General features: G+C 40.7%; 1 protein-coding gene across 1 annotated transcript in view; it reads left to right on the top strand.

The window, feature by feature from the left end:
• The window catches only part of Abca13 (ATP binding cassette subfamily A member 13), a 423,762-nt gene that overhangs the window by 243,554 nt on the left and 161,692 nt on the right, over positions 1 to 18,516 (top strand). The window contains exon 42 of the mRNA XM_040746666.1: positions 4,985 to 5,090. Coding sequence (XP_040602600.1) covers positions 4,985 to 5,090 — 106 coding nt within the window. The remainder of the gene's footprint in view (positions 1 to 4,984; positions 5,091 to 18,516) is intronic.

Below are 18,516 nucleotides of genomic sequence, written 5' to 3'. Positions count from 1 at the left end.
CCTTCCTCCTTCTCTCCCGTCCTCCTTCTCTCCTTTCACTGTTTTATGTCACCAAAATACAGCACATTTACTATTCTAAGGTTGCTTCAGTTTGTACTTAAGTCTCTTTTATTTCAGACAGTCCCAAAGCCAAACACTTCTGGCTGTTGGCTATGCTTTAAACATTGTGGCTTCAGTCCATCATGTTGGAGCCTTGGGGCCCATGCTTGACATTTTCTGTTCATAAGGGGCCATTTCGGGGTGCCATAGGCCCTGAGTCTGACCTAGAGTGAACTTTTTTTTGTACCTTATCTAACTCATGGCACCCACTCCGCCCTGCACAAAGAAGCAGAGGAAGGCATTAGACTGCCAACCATCAGGAATTACAGTATAAGTGTGCTGGGTGACGACATGTTCTACTCTGTCTCCTGTCTTTTACTGTCTCCAGGATATCTGAGGGTGTCTCCAGTCAACAGTCTTGCTTCAAAGATGTTCTGATGATGTGATAGATGAATAATGGGGCCCCCAAACGTTCACTTCCTAATTTCTAGACCCTGTAAATGTCCCCTGTGAGGGTGAGAAGGTACACCTGCATTTTCTGGGTGGACCTGAAGTAAGAAGATGGTCTGTGTTAGGTGGGTTATGGAACGCTCAGCTGGGAAATACTGACACCGTGGCATAGTGACGGCCAGAAGAAGGAACATGCAGGCCAGGGAGTATGTGGTTCTTGGATTGTGGTTCAGAAAGTCCTGTTTCACACCACGACCTACAAAATCATGAGCTAACAGATGTGCTGTTCTAGGTTTCCATGCCTGAGTTTGATATGATACAAAAGTCATCCCAGATCGGTGATGCTCCTGTGTGGTGGCAGAGTGCTGTCGTGTGCAGCTTACTGTGTGGTGCCATGCAGGCCATCTTTGGACAGAGCCTTGCCTTTTGGGGAAATTCCCAGTAACTCTGTGTCTCATTATCTGAGCTCTTCAAACAGTGCCATCTTTTGCTTGTAAATGGCAAGAAGAAAAGCAAAATTATATCATTTAGGAGAAACTGAAAAACAAAATACAGGCCATGCTGTATTTTAGTTGAAGCTTGACAGTTCCATCTCTGCCATTGCCATCACTCAGCCCAACACTATTGTCACGAGAAGTCAGGTCAGCCTGATCAGCTTCTCCAGCACCTAACCCAAAGGCAGGGTGTGCTGACCATGTCTGCGGTAAAGTCCATCACACTGACGCGTTGAGAGTGGATTGCGCCTGGGGTCAGACACTATTTGCCAGTACCCTTTAAACAGAAAGCACAGAAGATGAACCACTGCCCTCCAGCCCAAGGGATTGATAACACTGTCAGTGCTCAGATGACACTGGCCCATGGTAACAGGATTACACCCCGAGGCTTCTCTTAATTCAGGAGACATAAGTTCCCAAATGAAGAACCTCTAAACTGTTGAATTTATTTTACACACACACACACATACTCACACACACACATACTCACACACACTCACTCATACACACATGCACACAAATGAAAAAATCCCTAAGCACTGCATTTAAAGCTGTATTGTTTTTCCTCATTTTTCCTTGTTAGTATCTTTCAGATTTAACTTCACCATTGCATATGCCATATGCATTCATTTTGTTTGAATAAAAGCAGGAGTAGTGTGAACAGTTGTGAAGATTTGGTTACTTGAGATGCCTGATGTAATCTCAGTGAGATGCAAACTATTAGATGAGGTTAGAGACGATTATCTAACCCTTTTGTATAGAGACAGAGAGGTGTGGCAATATTCAGCTCATTTTAGCTGCCCTCTGGCCCCTTTTCATCTACAAGTGTTAGAAAAAATATCAAAGGAAGGGGATGAGGTCTTGCACGTGATGCCGCCCCAAGCAAAATGCCTCTCAGAGTAGAAAATATACCTGGCACATGGGATGCTTAGCTCTCTCAGATGATGTCCTATGTGGGGCTCATATCTTCTTTATAGCCACTCTGTAAGGGTGTTTGTAGCATAAGGTCTTTTATAACATCACCTATAATGAGAATTTCTAGAGTAGTTTGTGTGTTTTCACACAAAGTTGATTATCATTTCTAGAAAATATATGTCAAATGATAAAGAATACTTTGAACTGAAAATGGGGACTTACAGTTCCTGAAGCAAGTGGAATGTTGGAAACCTTTCCATATACTTTGTTTCATTAAAATCTGACCTTTTCTGTCCTGCTGGATGTCTGAGTTCCACAAGACTGCTCCAAATGGGAATCTTGCAACAGTGGACTGACTGCTTCCATTTAACATGGGATTTACAAGCTACAAAGTCACGTCCACACCTGGCGTCCAGACCTTGGCCTACAGCATGCAGTTTCAAGTTGTTTTTGAAAAATGTGACTGTTTTGTTCTGTCCCTTGGGCTCCTTTAACATTTTAATCCCCGAAACCTCTGGTCAGTGTGCCTGCAACTAAGGAGTGCCAACACTAGATGGTAGTCTTGATATCCTTATGATCTTGTGGTATGTGTCTTGCTTCTCACAGGCCAAGAGCTGGAGAAACACTCCATATACCCCACCCGGAGATGGACGGTGTGCTAGTTTTTCTGAGAGCATGCCTCACTGCCCTTTGAGATTAATGTCCCATGTTCTTAATCTGCTTCTTTCTCCAATATGTAGTACAACACACAAGCATGTGTGGCATTCGCAGACTTAGACCCATCTGTGTTCGTTTTTTATAGGGGCAGGAAGAGATGGGAAATTTAAAAGGAGGCATGAAGATGGTAAAATGCACCTATTGTAATAAAATATGCTTTATGATATAGTTAAGGTGACCATCAAATACAATCTTCTTTTAGAACAAAACTCCAACACAAGGCCTCAGTCAATGTGTAATTCTTGGGCCACACTCTTGTTTCTAATTTCATTCTATGTGGATTTGCTGGGTGAGTAATTACTGCACTGATCCCCCAAGCCTTCATCTGCAGTGGGGGCAGCTGTACTTATTGGATTGACTTGAAGATTACATGATGAAGCATACATGTTTGGTGGATGTCCTCTGGCAAGCCTAGGTGAGACACTGTGAGCTTGTTACATGTCAGGCATCGTTCAGATCAGTCTCTCTTAAAATATACTTACTACTTCCAGTGGACCTAGAACATGTGTCCTATTATTATCATTTCGCCCACCAAGAAGTCAAGTCACAGAGTGATGAAATAATGTGTGTAATTGGTATGTACGCAATGTGCCATTCTAAATTACTGATGACTCATGTTTATTTGTAGTGGGGTGAGCATTGCAGCTTTTCATGTAGTTCTTGCTAACAATCAACAAAGGAGGTACCTTTCAAATGATGGACCTACCTAAGATTTAACAAAACCTCCTGACCTTGACCGGTGTTGAGGATACAGATTTTACTCAGTAGGATTCTGTCTGAACTAATTAACCACATGAAGAGAGAGTCTATACCTCTCCCCGTGGGCTCTCTTGCTCACTGCTTCTGTCTCTGGGGCTCTCTCCATGTGTCATCCCCTGTGGATAGGGTCAAGCCAGGAACACTTCAACAAATTCATGACTCAGTTTATGTAAAGGACTCATGTAGCTGCTTACAGAAGTCAGAAGTTCAGGGAGAAAGTGCTCACGCTGAGTGGGAGCTAAATGTTGGACAGGCAGCAAGACTAAGACCCTCGCAGGGGGGCCAGGATCAGGGACCTGGATCTCTGTGGACGATTTTATGGTAGATATGTGCATAGCCAGGAGGGATGGAGGTGTGTGGACAGACTTCAGGACTACGGTGACAGTGCACTGTGCCTCTCCTACTAGTGAATTTTGTCTACAGACACAATGATAGCACAGATACTGTATGCCCCCAGCACATCATTTACCGAAAGTGTTCTAGTGTTAATAAAAAACTGGGGGGTCAGAAACTGAGTTTAAAAACCTGATAAATCTAAGGAACAGCTTCCCAATGCAAAAGTCATGGAAATCCCCCAGCCCCTCCTTCTTTCTTCCTGTCCCTCTCCATCTGACTTTTTCAGTCCTCCAACATCCATGGTTAATTATCCCCCTCCCCTCCACACCCCATCTTCCTTGGTTCCAGGTGGCTTTATTGGCACAGTGGAGTGACAGTTCAAACAGTTCTTGTGCAACACTCCAGGGTCTGCACAAAGCCTCTACAGTCAGCGTCTACCAAACATGAGCTGAAATGGTATTCTCTGGTTTCACAGATGAGGCTTTCTCACAGAACTGGCCCAGCACAGCCAACATTAGAGCCTGTGCCCTCTCCCACAGAGTCGCACTGCTACATGGCTGAGTATCTTTGACTTCTGTGTGGGGCTAACGTACCCTTCTTGGTCTATGTTGTAGATCTTTAGTTTAGCTCTTCCAAATGCAGTCAAAGGCGTCATTGTCCCGAGCCTACCATGGTCCCATTTTTGACTCATACTCATGCCCCTTCATTATATTTTTGTTGAACTGAGATTCATCTCAGGGTTGAAACACCAGTTTGGCATTTACCCAGTTCTAATTAAATAGGACACCAATAAGTCAAAACTTAACTGCCTTAGTGACATGATAATCCTGGGGTGGGGACTGCACACACATTCAGTGGTTTTCATAAATGAGCTTGCAACTACCCTAAATAAGCCACATATTTAAATATGTCACTTCCAAGTCTGAGGTTTCTAAGATGCTGGCATAGAGCTAAGTTGACTTGAACATAGCTGCTGCTTCCTGTCCTTTCCCCATCTAGTTGTGCAGTGGATTTGATCAGCCTTGCTTACCCATGCAGCTGCTGTGGGTTCATGGTCTCATCTCAGTTAGGTTTGTACCATATTGTAGGTCTATCAGTTATAGAGTCCCATCCTGTCTTAGAGTTACACTAATTAAATGAAAGATCAATGAAGCAGGGTGTGTTTGATGTATGTTGTTGATCTAATGGATGATTGAGGCAAAAGAAGTGGAAATATGTGTAACTTGTGAGGAAATGTAAAATATATGCATCTCCTTTATTTTAATTTTCAAAAGGTGTTTTTGATGCTTTTGCAAGATACCAACCAAAAGTCTCACATCACTCCAGAAGCCAAATTAGAACTTCAGAATGAGAGACCGGCTGGATCCTCTTCTCAACACTGTAAGTAGCAGAGCCTTTCTTATTTCTATTCAAGGCAAAAGGCTACCAATCTCATTTAACATCTGGTTTTAAAAATCAGAACAGCAAGAGCCTGGTGAGCAGGCAGAAGAGGGTGGTCAGGGGGTCTGAGAAAATTTACAACAGAGTTGGAAAGCTTAGATTTATATCCTGCATTGTAAAGGGACAAGATTATCTTTCCTGAAAACTGTGACTTACTTACCAGAAATTTCTCAGTATGTGCAATTAGTGTAATGAACCTTGCTCATCTAGGTTTAACTTGATCACACACAGACCGATGCTACTTAAGTCTACGCATGTTTATGAGGTTTAGCCATGTGCTACTAACAATGGGTTTGTGTGGCTTAAGAGAGCACTAAAGATGAGCCTGTGTCCCAGACTTTGCATGCAGCTGTCCTTGGGCAGGTGTCAGCACCTGGACAGAATCCTGGCTTGGTTTCCATGGGGGTGGGGGGGACTGTGGTTCTGATTCAGCCAACTTCCTGTCACATGTTAGCAACAAAGCCCCCCAATACACATAGAGTCTGTCTCTAGAGAAATATAAGGTACCACTTCTTCAGAAACTCCAGACTTCAGGGACACAGACACCCACGCCCTGCCACTCTCCACCATGGAGAGATCACTAGAGTTAAATGTGATGTGGTGTTCAATAGTGTGCTCTCTGCAGTACTGTATGGATGTTGCATATGTCTCATTTCCCCTACTCTTCTTATTATCATGGATAAGACACATACACTGACTGTCAAAATTGATGTTTAGTTGGTTTCTAACTATGATCTTAATTTATATTTTCCTGATGATTCTGACAAATATTTCTCCTGTTTAAAACATATTATTGAGACATCATTTTTATTACCCAAATTTTACCCATTTAAAATACATAATTCAATGTTTTTATTCATGTGCATCCATTAGTATATTCTATCTTAAACTGTTTTTCTTATTAATACTTCAAACAGAACATTACGTCACTGAGTCCAATTAGTATGGACCTTATTCTTATAGGAATGGGTTAATGTGCTGAACATTGGTAACCCAACACTGACCACATTCCTGAAGTACGCTTACTCCCCTTTATCTAACAGTCTTTAATTGCCAAAAGCTCTTTCGCTAGAAGTGAGTCTTTAGGGTTCCCTTCCCAGCCACACCAGAATCTTGGTTAGTTAATCCCATGACAGCAATGTCTCTATTTCACTAATGTACTAATCTTTCCAGAGAGGTCAGTACTGTAGTACCCTGGGTAAAACTATTACTACCTTTTCCCCACCAGTGACGGCACAACACCTTCTGGCTCTATGATGGTCAGAAGGGAGGAATTTTCCCAGTTTATTCCTGTTTGATTTCACTATGCCCTGCAACCAAAGGGCTATCATCATAAATAGGATGTTATCATCTAGGTATACTGAACAACCAAGAACAATGGCAGTAGACTGGGATCTTCACCCAGGATTCCAGAGCATTGGGATTTCCATCATTAGATAGCCCATGTCTGTTGAGAATGTCACTGTCTACACATGCAGTGTTGTCATTCAAACTCCTCCATCCCCTTTTTTAAATTATTCTTTAAAATTATCTTACAAAATAGTGGCTTTCCACCGGGCTTTTTCATACATCTTAGGTCCGTCTAACTTGCGATTCTTTTCTTAAATTAATTTTCAAGTGGTTTCAAGGTGTTGCTGGCTTGAATTTTTCATTTTGTATGGCCATAATTCATGTATATTCTGATATATTGTGAGTGGACTCACCTGTTTATGTCTATCATAGACAGCATATAGTTGAAGCCTTTTAATTATGTTAGGTATAAATGTTAATCCATTCATATTTAACATAATGTCAATACAGTTGTACTTATTTAGCATTTTGGCTCTTATTTTATGTATCTTAGGACTTTCTATTCACCTTTTTGTTCATTACTGACCTTATTTTTTTCAGTTTTAAATACCATTTATGTGTATTTTATGCATTTTAGTTGGTTTATGAGTAGTATTATGGTTTTTTTAATCCTTCTCAAAGTACTACTAAGTTGATTTTAATCACATAAAAAACTATGTTATTGATCAGTCTTACCCACTATATGGTATTATTGTCAAAATGACATTTTTATATATTGTGTACTCATTATCACAAATTTACAGCTGTTTTATGATTTTGTCTTTTAAATTCTATAGAAAATAAAAATTGTATAAGGTAAATTACAAAATACTGTTTTTCTAATCCATGTTTTTGTCTACTATAAAATGTTATATTTGGGTCTGGTAGTGTTTTATTAACCTTGCATTGTTTCACTTCAATTTTTATTTCATCTTGAGGCACGCTGAAACATTTTTTTAAGATGGCACCTCTATTAGTAATGCATGTGCTTAGCTGTTGTTTGTTTATTTATAAATATATAATTTACCTTAATTTTAAAGGGGCATTTCTGCCAACTATGATAATCAGTTGGCAGAAGTAATTCTACTACCTTGAATAGTTTCCTGTGGCCTCTGGCAAGCATGATTTCCCATAAGACACCTGGGGTTTACTGTACTGACACATCTCTTCCCTTAGGACTTTCAGAGTCAGAACTTACGCTTTCATAAGTGTCTGTTTCTTCCAAAAAAGTAGGCGGAAAAATCTGCTTGAGATACCAATTGAGAGTGTCCTGTATTCTGAATCATGGGAGCAACAGCCATCTTATAGAGTGTCTCAGTGACGCTCAGGAGGGATGATCACTAGGGTCATTACAATATGCGAAACTGAGTTCTGTCACTTGAGACCCTTATATTTATCAACCAGGTGAATTTCTTGTTTAATAATGTGGTTTTGCTTTACCCGTGAGTTTTGTGTATTTTAAGGAAAATGCTTTAAGTTTAAATTTACTGACACAGACTGCCCATATTTTATAGTAAATGGCTTAGACCTTCACCATACCACCAGAAGACACAAACCTGTGTAAGTACTTACCAGATGAGGTTGAGCAGTAACTAACACTCTACAGCTCTTCAGGTTCCGTTCAAGTCAGATACCTCCCCAGAAGGTGTTTTCATCACCTCAGGATAAATACACTTAAAATCAAAGCAACACAAGCAAAACCCCCTTTCAATATAAGGAATGGAAGTCAGATTTTTTTCAAACCTTTTTTTCTGAAATTCATATTATTGCATAAGCAATTTGATATAATTACTGTATATATATCATAGTTTGTCTCTCTGTCTTATTATTTCTTATTGTTTTTTTGTTGTTGTTTTTGTTTTTTTGAGACAGGTTTTTTTTGTATTGTTTTGCAGGCTGTCCTGGAACTCACTCTGTAGACCAGGCTGGCCTGGAACTCACAGAGATGCGCCTGCCTCTGTCTCCCAAGTGCTGGGTTTAAAGGTGTGCGCCAACACCCCGCTCTCTGTCTTATTGTTTGTACAGTTTTTCATCAAACATATGTACCTGTTAAATGCTTTTTGCTTTTGGTATTTTTGCCTAAAGGATTAAATTTTGAGTATTCATCTGTCTAAAGATACATTAGTTACTTTTATATATAGCTGTTGTATAAGAAAATATTTTCAGAGGCCCTTGTAAACACTGTTATCAAGGTAACACAAAATACAAATGCATTCTCTCTATATGTTTCACTCCAGTGACACATCCGTTTATAAATAGTAATTACACATTCCTAACCTGGGGACTATTAGGGAAAATCTGTGTAAATGTTTTAGATAAGAGCTAATGCCACATGATGTGTGAAAACATGGTGTCTGAATTTAAAGGCACAGTGTCCAGCAAACAGAAACATTTCCATTGTTACTATTAATATGTTATAAAACACAGTTTCATTATTCAAACTACAAAATTTTGGACTAGAATATAATTTAAAACTCTACTTAAGTCTTTTGTTGCTAATTAAGAAATGGCTTCAAAACACATTAAATCAAATTTGGTTTGAGATCACCTATATTTGCCAGATTTATTGTAATCAATAAAATCCTCACATAAAACTCAGTAGGAGTCAAATTTATGTTCTTCAGTAGGCACAACTTTAGAAGAATATTAAGTTAAGATGCTGGAGAGTCTGTTACTACAATCCCCTAAATGTGCTGATCGAGTTCATCTCGTTCCCCTTAGCATGAGCTAGACTAGAGGAACTCAGTTCCTAGAGTAACTCTTAGGCAAGGGCCTTCTCATCTATGTGTGTACAGGTAGATAACTCATTGTTGGCCACTGCTTCAGGCTACACCTGTCTGTGTGAGTGCCTTCCTTCTGCACAGGCTGTATATCATCCAAGGGCCAGCCCTCAAGTAACTCACTGCTCAGAAAGATTGATGCAGGTGAAATAAAATATAAAATATATACTCTTAAATCACAGGGACCCAGCAGCTCTATGAAAATGGGTTTTGAAGACTGATGCCTGGCTGTCTGGTACAGCACAGTGCTACTGGGTCTACATATTGGGGTAGAAGTAACTTCTTAATGGCAAAGGATTTATCACTCTTTTTTCCCCATGAGTGCAGGAGACTTGGGGGTGGGGCCCTTCCAGGCAACCGTGCTTGTTCATTTGGTCCTCACTGCTAATTTGTAGGCAAACGTGAATTGAGCGTGCTTATCTCACTTGCACAAAACCTCAGCGCTTCTAACACCGTGATTTTCTTTTCAGTCATAGCATTTGTCATGGGGTCTCTTTGGATCATCTCACTGTCCTTGAAATGGCTTGCCCTAGGCCTACTAAACTAAGGTTTATTTTGACATTACACACATAATAATATAACCAAATCATTATATATTTGTTAATAATTATATAATACATATGCATGTATGCTTATACTAGTTGGCTTTCTGGAAAGAAAAAAAAACCATTGGCCTCATTTCAAAATGATGATCTACTGTTTGTTAAGCTCAGGTTACTAAGCTGAACCATACATCATTATGTCACTATGCCTGGGAGGTGCTCTTATAATGTGTTTGTAACAAGCTCCCAGGAGGTGCTTTTGGTCCACATGTTATATCTCTAGAGCTCTTCATATTCTTTTAAAAAACCCAAATTCTTGTTCTAGTCTCTGTCATTTTCCAGCAGTGTGATGCTATTGTGAACTCAAGTACATTCCATCGCAATTCATATGTTCACGTCCCACTCATATTCCTAGATATAAGATGCTGAGAACAGTTGATTATGGTTATAGTTCAATGAAATCACATGGGTAGATGCTCATTCAATATAACTGGTACCATGCATGAGATGATCAAACCAAGCATACAAGAAGATGCAAATGGAACTTAATAAAAACAAAAGGCAAAGACACTGGAACAAAATGCCAGCTACAAGACTAGGAGAGAGGTCGCATAAAACAACAGCCTTGTGGTCATGACCTTGTACTACCTGCCTCTAGAACAGTTGGTGAATGTCTATGCCCTGAGCTGTCCATTTGGCTATCAGAGCCTAAGCTGCCTAAGGTACCCTAGCAAGCTCATCTCTCACATGTGTCTACTGAGGTCTCTGTTATTCTCCACCGCCACACTGGGGAGGTCTGTTCTACCTTCACTGCTGGTCATCATGACACCAGCCTCATAGGGAAGCATCTGTCCTTCATTGCAATAGGGACCTCTCTCTTTTATGGGAGACTTGTCTTTGGACTCTAAGATCTCACATTTTAATTTTCCTTTGAATATTATAGCTCCTCAGTTTGCTTTCCTCATCAAAGACCTCCTATCTAGCACCACATCTCAGCCATTCCTAAATGCTCATATTCTTCTCTTTCCATCTTCCCCACAGGCCTGTTTCATCCTTGGCCACTTCACTCCTGTGCCTGTTGCTCATAAGCTTAACATTAGCTCAGAATGCTTCTCTGGGTGCCTCTACATATTTTTCGTCTACATGTCTCCAAGGTACCTGCACCAGTGAATGTCTCAACTCACGCTCACGTTTTACTCATGATGTGGGAGTATGCCATTGCTGCATCCAATGGGCAAACAGTAATGTCAAAGCTATTCATTAACCGACCATTCTTTCATTCTCCATGTCCAGTTTGCCCTGGATCTGATTGGAGCCTTCTTTCCATTGTAACCAGTCTTTAAATTGTTTGATCTTATTATTCTCAATTAAAAACATTTGATAACTTGTGCTCTTGGGTTCAAATTCTGCCCATGGACTCCTAAGAACATATATAACAAGCCCGGGATCTCCTTCTCTCATACACAGATTTCCATTTCTTGGTCAGGTCAAGCTGCCTCTTGCTCGGAGTCTTCAGATCTGCTCATCTCCCTGCCCCATAGGCTCCGTCTCCACCTGCTCTCAGCTGATCTTTTTGTGTGAGCTCGTTGTCCATTCTGTAAATGTCTCCTGCCACCAGACCAGCCAGGAAACTTTTAATAAGATCTTGTAGTCCTCTCTGGCTCTAACAGCAGTCACAGACTACATTTGAGTCAATGTGCTTAATACCACTGACCATTCAGAGCGTGCATCTGTGAGACAGAAGGCTCTGTGTCCCTGGCACTGCATGCTCTGTGGAATGCATGTTTCGTGATTAACTGGACAGCTGATTGAGTAGATGCAGAGAGGGGGGATTAGAACCAGAACGTGTCATTTTAATAGGTAGGGGCAGGCAGTTGTGACCATGTGGCCTCATCTTGTTCACATTAGGATTTCTGAATGCATGGCATCAGCCCCACAGATGTGCCATCACTGTGGCTACTGTTTTCCAGAATACAGTTTTAAAAGAAGGCTGAAAACTCACCTGGGTGCTTGTTAGAACACGTGCCTTTCTCAGAATTTGATTCTGGGTACTTGTCTTCCCTCCAGCTGGCCCCTCCCCCACTACCCTTGCAACTCTCTTTCTCTCCAACCACTCCCTGTGCAGGCTATGTTGGCTTTGAACTCTCCACCTTCCTGACTCAGGCTCCTGAGTGCTAAGTTTCGAGACATATATGCCACCACACCTTGTGGCATTTGTTTTAACTGTCCCCCCATTTCCCTGTTTTAAGTGGCCTGTGGTCAGTATTGTGAATAGCTCTCTGGAGCTTTGTAAGCTAAAGTTCATGTAAAAGCTTACAAAGATAACGCTGAGTGAAGCTGGGGCAAATGGCTATCGTTTCTATACAAGGCATTTTCTTCTCTTTTGCTGTCATTTTTATGAAGTCTCATCCTCTCATTGAGATCTGAGATCACATTTAAATTTTTAGCTCAATGGCTTGTCAGTAGCATTTTGCATAAAATCCCTCTCCTTTTTTTCTCCCAAGATGTAATCCTCTGTATTTCCTTCCTAATTGCTACTGCTTCCACGGATGGAAAGCAATTTTGGCAGTGATTAATTTGAAGGGTCTGCAACCTCTCCTTTGCTTTTTAAGACAATCCTGTTTGCACAGCCCGTCCCAGGAAGGTCTGCTCTAATCCACTGCCTCTTTAAAGAGCTGTTCCAAATTCTGAGCTTGTCTCTCAGGCTTCACCATGGTGTTAAATCCACAGGGCTGTCTGTTCCTCTTCGTCCACATTTCCTTGACTTCAAAAGTTTCCATCCCTGTGAACAAGGTGGGGAACATGGCTGCTGCCAAATTATACATGCCAAAGAAGGTTTGTTTTCTATGTTAGTTAAAACCAGCAGAGAGCTAACAGCAGGGTGCTCTGCAGTAAAGAGGCTGCCAAAATAAAATGGAATTGAAATAGACTTGGGCAGGATAATTGGTGGTGGCAGGTGCCAGGAAGCAGTGACTTCTATCAGGGGCAGTGGGAAGGAGGAAGAGTGTGAAGCTGTAATTCTTGTCACCATGCAGATCAGAGCTGCCACAAAAAGCTCCTGGGGCTGAAGATGAATAGTTCCAATCCTCATTTTCTGAGTTGGAATACCATCTTTGTGTGAAATATTTGACAAGGGTTTGCTTAGGTGTAGCCATTGCCTCAAAGTAATGACGGGGCATCTTGGGTAATTCAGGATGACAGTAGCTTGGGGCAACCTTTCCTGGCATCTCTCTGTCTACAGAACAAATCTACAAGGGTTTCTTCCATTCTTCCCTAACGCCCACTTCCTCACTGGAGCCATGGTGAGCAGGGCACCACAACCTGGCTTCTTGAGCAGAGCTTGGGAATAGAAGCATTTCAGATCTTGGCATTTTAAAAATATATCAAGAAGAGTCATGGGAATATGATCCCAGTCTAAACATGAAATTCATCGATGTTTCTGTGCATATGTAAATAGCCTGGGGGTAATTTCATGTAATAATTTGAAGATAGATATTTGCTGTTAATTTAAATTTCATTGTGTACAATTTTTCATATGTAATGGGTTATATAAGTTGGGGTGTGAGCACAGCGTAGTTTTGTACCCTTTTCCATCTTCTCCACAGCTCCTTACATTTTACCTCTTCTTTAGTAAACAGAAGTGCCCAGGGTTGGTGTAAGTAGCTGTATTTATCTCTTTAGGGCAGTAGCACAAAAACATGACTTCGCTTTGTCAAATACTTAGCTTTTTAGAAGTCATACTCGGGAAAATACCTTGAAATGGGGCACAGGTTAATGACTTGAAGGCATCTTGTATTGATTGCAGTCATCCTCATCCTCACTCAATTCCCCCAAGGTTCAGCACTTCCTTCCCACTGTTCTCATCTGAATTCAAAATGCCTATCCAAAACACTTAAGAAGTTAAGTTTGTGTAGGCCAACCTTAACACATCTTGACCATTGGCCCTCAAATAGTTGTGCCCTGCTACTTAAAGCACATTGCTCCCATAATGGGTTCAAACAGCCACAGTGCGATATGCTGTGGATGAGCCCTGCAAGCAAGACTGCTAATGCAGAGAAAGGAATCAAGGGGTTAAAGGGACTGGAAGAGATATGCAAGTGGTGTTACATTATCTTTGTGGGAGAATAATGAGCCTAGGAGAAAGGGGATCCTTGGCTCAGGAAGGTGACAGATAAGGATGCTGGATCCTCCTTTGATGGCCTTCCGTTGATTCTTCAGCATTACTATCTTATTGGAGTGGAGAGCGTGCTGAAAGCTGAGGATAAGATAAACTCTGCAGCCTCTTTTCAGTTACAAAGACCTCAGTGCCCATGCAGACAAAGACGCATGGCCATGATGGGAACAGCAAGGGCATGATGAACACAGAGCTCAGACTGAAGAGAGGACTCAGGAGCAGAAAGGTTCTTTTTCTTCTTTTCAGTTATGTTTGTTGACTCCCAGTGTGTCTCAGATGCTTCCTCAAGGGGGTACAGTTTGTGTCAGCAGAAAAAATGTTTTACTTAAGACACAGATCTGAGAAAACCAAAATTGGAGGACAAGCAGTGAGACATATGTATTTCTCTACAGTACACACTGCCTTCTGTGCATGGTCAGAACAGGGTCTTGCAACCAAGCCATGTGGAAATCATGACTAGAATACAGAAAAAGCACTCTAGCACCATTTCCCTAACAACTAGTTCAAATAACACAGGAAGCCATGCTTGGAAACCCCAAGTGGGACCATTGTGGGGTGGAGGATCTATTTTTAATGCATTTCAGGGAAGTTGGAGCCCTCATCATTTCTGTGACCACCCAGGTTGTGGAACTGCATTTTTGCTCATCTAAAGGTTGAGCAGCTGTCTGTTCAGGGCAGGTTTAATCAGAAGGAATTTAGAAGCTTTTAAATTAATAAAAAGTATGGTTTGTGTAAGTGAGGAACTTGTTCCATGGTGAAATCCTACTCTGACACACATCACACGTTGGCTGTTATAACAAGTGTAGTTTTCAAAGAATTGCTTCATGAAACAGCAGCTGTTACTGGAGATTTCAGTGACATGACACAGAGAAAAGTGCTCACTTACCTAGTGAGCTTGTTTCTGACATTTAAAGAAAAATAACATTCTAAAAGCAATATGGTTATTATCACAGGTGAGCAGATAAAAGTTTGGTAAGACTGTGTTTCATAAAAGTTTGGTAAGACTGTATTGTGAAGCCACTGATGAAACAATTTCAATTAAGACAGCCTCCTCTTAGACACCCTTTCAAAGAATCAAACATTGGTAGTTGGTGTTGAAAACTGTAGTTAACCAAATATAGATCAAGTTTCTACATATCACTATCATAATATTTATGAAATAGTTGTGTTTTGAGATTTATGCTGAATTAGTAGCTATGTAGAGACCACAAAATATTGTCCCCTTTTTGGTTTTTCTTTCCATTTTGTTTTTGGATTCCTATTTGTCTTCTTCTCCTCTATTCTTCCCTGAGAAGAAGACACTTGATTTTGTTTTAGGGATAATATAAGTAGTGAGTATACGACAATTAAGTCATGATTTGGGTAACTGTCACACCATTAAAAGTATTTTTTAAAGCAGAACAAAGACTGAAGACTACTGCATCTAGGCTTTTGTTTTATAAATCAAGAAACAGAGGGGGACATTACATGCCACCAGTGTGCAGAGAACCACACTGGAATTCAGGCTGGATGACAGCTAATGCTAGGTCATGATTTAGTCTATGAGACATTTACAGATTTCAAAGACATCTTAAGGGCATCTAGTTATTTTATTAAAACGTATTCCTCAAAGAAACATACATCTGATTGAGGTTCCCCTGGGGTTCACTAGATTCCTCACATGGGTGGGTTGGTGAGAACAGTCTAGTTTTTTATGCCTTTTCATGTCTATGATATGGAAATCCCAGGTCATTCCTGGTTTGCAGTAGAGAATAATACTCATACCTCTCTCAGCAGCTTAGTCCATGGTATTCCTAATTTTGTCACCTTTCCTAAACTGCCAGCCACAGCCCTGGCACTGACTGCCTCTGTGGAGAAGGACTTGGGTCCTGCTGGGTTGTTCCATTTGTGTATTTGACTCCAAGGTCCCTTAAGAACTATATTTACATACTTAATGCAAAGATCTACAATAGAGCTAACAGGAATAATGACTATATTTTATTTCTCAAAATATAATTTGTTTCATGGCATCATCTCTATCAGATTCAATTATAAATATATGGACTATTGAATGGCATGATGTTTTGGGAGGGTACCAAGAATTGAACTGAGGAATTTTCACATTCTAGAAAAGAGCTCTACCCCTGAGCTACATTCCTAGGCCTTCTACCATGTTTGAGACAGTCTTTCCCTATAACCTCAAGCGAATGGTCCTTCTGCCTCAGCTTCCAGAGTTCTGGATTATAGGCATTAGCTCCCACATGCAGCTTTTACTATGAGATTCTAACTATCCATCTCAAACTGAAGTTCTATAATTAAAGAACAGAGAATTGTCTTGTTTGTATCTCATGAAAGCGTGCATCACTTCCTAAACATGTATATCACCTTCTCAAAATGAATAACAAGTTGAATATTCAGTTTTGAAATACTGCAGACAACTGTGAAGAAGAAAATGCAAATAGCCACAGTCTTAGCACACAAATAGTAGCTTGCAAGTAGGCTGAAAAGGACTCAGACATTAAAAAAAATCTCTATTTTAATGGGACATTGGTGGCACATGCCTTTAATCCCAGCACTTGGGAGGCAGAGGCAGGTAGATCTCTGTGAGTTTGAGGCCAGCCTGGTCTACAGGGCAAGTTCCAGGACAGCCTCCAAAACAATACACAGAAATCCTGTCTCAAAAAAATCAAAAAACAAAACCAAACCAAAAACTTCTATTTTATCAAGTAGTGTATAGAGTATGTAGTTATTTGATAAAAGAACTTTGCACTAAACATAACCACACTAAAATTTTAGTTTTCCTTATTTAGTGTTAGTGTTTTATTAGATTTTGTTTATTCTGTATGGGTTGATTTGTGATATTCCATATTGTATGAAGCTTTCCAAAGCACACATCTTGGTGCTCCTTGTATTGGTTAATGCGTGCTGCTGATGCTATGAGCCGTGCACACTGATGGATTTCCAGGTTTGAATCAACATGGCTCTAGAACTGGAAATAGGCAAATTTGAGAAGACCTATGTTTATTTTACATAAGCTGCTTTCCAGATCTGTTCTCTCGCCAGGATTGTGCAATCAGACTCTTTCCTTGGGCACTCAGTAATACTAGGCTACTAGGCACTAACATTATTTGTAATCTTTGTCATTCAGATGAGTTGAGGAGCCCAATTACTGCCTTATTTTACTATATATATGTATATATATCAATTGAATAAGTCTAAATTTCCATGAGCTGCATAATCAGGCATGTTATGAGTATTTCGTTTTGAGCATTTACTTTTATTAACATGAAAGCATTATGCTGGCAACACTTCCATCATGAATCTTCCGGAATGTCAGTGTTGTAGGTAATGTGGGCGTCACACATAAAGTCCCCATTTGCAGCTCAGTGCTCCACCAGGTGCTAACATTTGAAGAGTTGCAGTCATCTCATCATTGTTCAAAAAAAATCCTTGGACGTTTTCCATAAGCAGTTTGATGGTCTGAGTAAATGGGAATACATAATTGTAGATGTAACTGGAGTCCTTGAATATAATTGCACTCATAAGTCAAGCAAGACAATTCATAACAATTTGATCCAGCATTTTAATTTTGTCTATTAAATTATTCATATGAATGCTTTTATAAGTTTAGCCATGAATATTTGAATGGTGGCTGATTCATAAATTCATAACTATAAAGTATCTTAGTTTTTTATTTTTTCTCATTTATATCCAATTAACTTATATGGAATGGTAGAGGTATTCTTGATAGGAGGCCCACCTTGCTTCCATTGACTTACTGGGGCTCTCTGATGGACATTTCCTGTACCCGGAGGTCGACACAGTGCCAGCTTTGATAGTTTCATAAATATCCTAATAGCCCTCATTATGTGGAGGGACATTATTTTAAATCTCTCTTTTATAATTGAGGAGATGACATTCAGAGAGGTTATATAGTTTTTCAAAAGCCACACAGCATGAGGGCAGCTAACAGTGGATTCATATCCAGGCTAGTGAAGATTGGATTCCTTCCACCCTGCTATGTTCCCACAAGACTGAGTGCACTGGAACCATGGATCATAGCTCCCCAAATCTCTCCATCTCTACTTCCACACTGTTTCATCACCAGGGAGACTTGTCTGAGTAGACATTTGACATGCTCTTTCCTCCCACACAAACATCACTTAAAATCTTTTGCCTGCTGTACACATGCATGAGAAGGTGCCTGATTTGTAAGTGTGGGTGGTCAGATGTGGTATCAAAGGCCCCGCAGAAAGGTCTTTTTGTGGGGTGTGACTTCTGGAAGTGGTGACTGTGGGAGAAATGAGAGTGTCACAGGACCTGCCCGGGTCCCTTCAGTGCCCTTTGGAGCTCAGCACAACAAGCCTTTGCCTGACAGAGCTCCTCAGTCAGAAGCCAGCACAGACCTCATGTCTTTATCTCAAAAAACCACACCCAGAAACTCAGGAAGTAGGCAACCTGATGACCTCTCAGGACTCTGAGCTCCATTGGCTCATGTGCATAGCTGTCCTATTGCAACTGTGTGCACACTGCAGGCGGTATCGGGCAGCACCATCAAATGA

The sequence above is a fragment of the Mesocricetus auratus genome, unplaced genomic scaffold (assembly GCF_017639785.1).
Source record: "Mesocricetus auratus isolate SY011 unplaced genomic scaffold, BCM_Maur_2.0 Super-Scaffold_100006, whole genome shotgun sequence".
Classification (NCBI taxonomy): Eukaryota; Metazoa; Chordata; class Mammalia; order Rodentia; family Cricetidae; genus Mesocricetus; species Mesocricetus auratus.
Note: the sequence above shows the minus strand (reverse complement) of the source record. Positions and strands in the feature narration are given on the sequence as shown.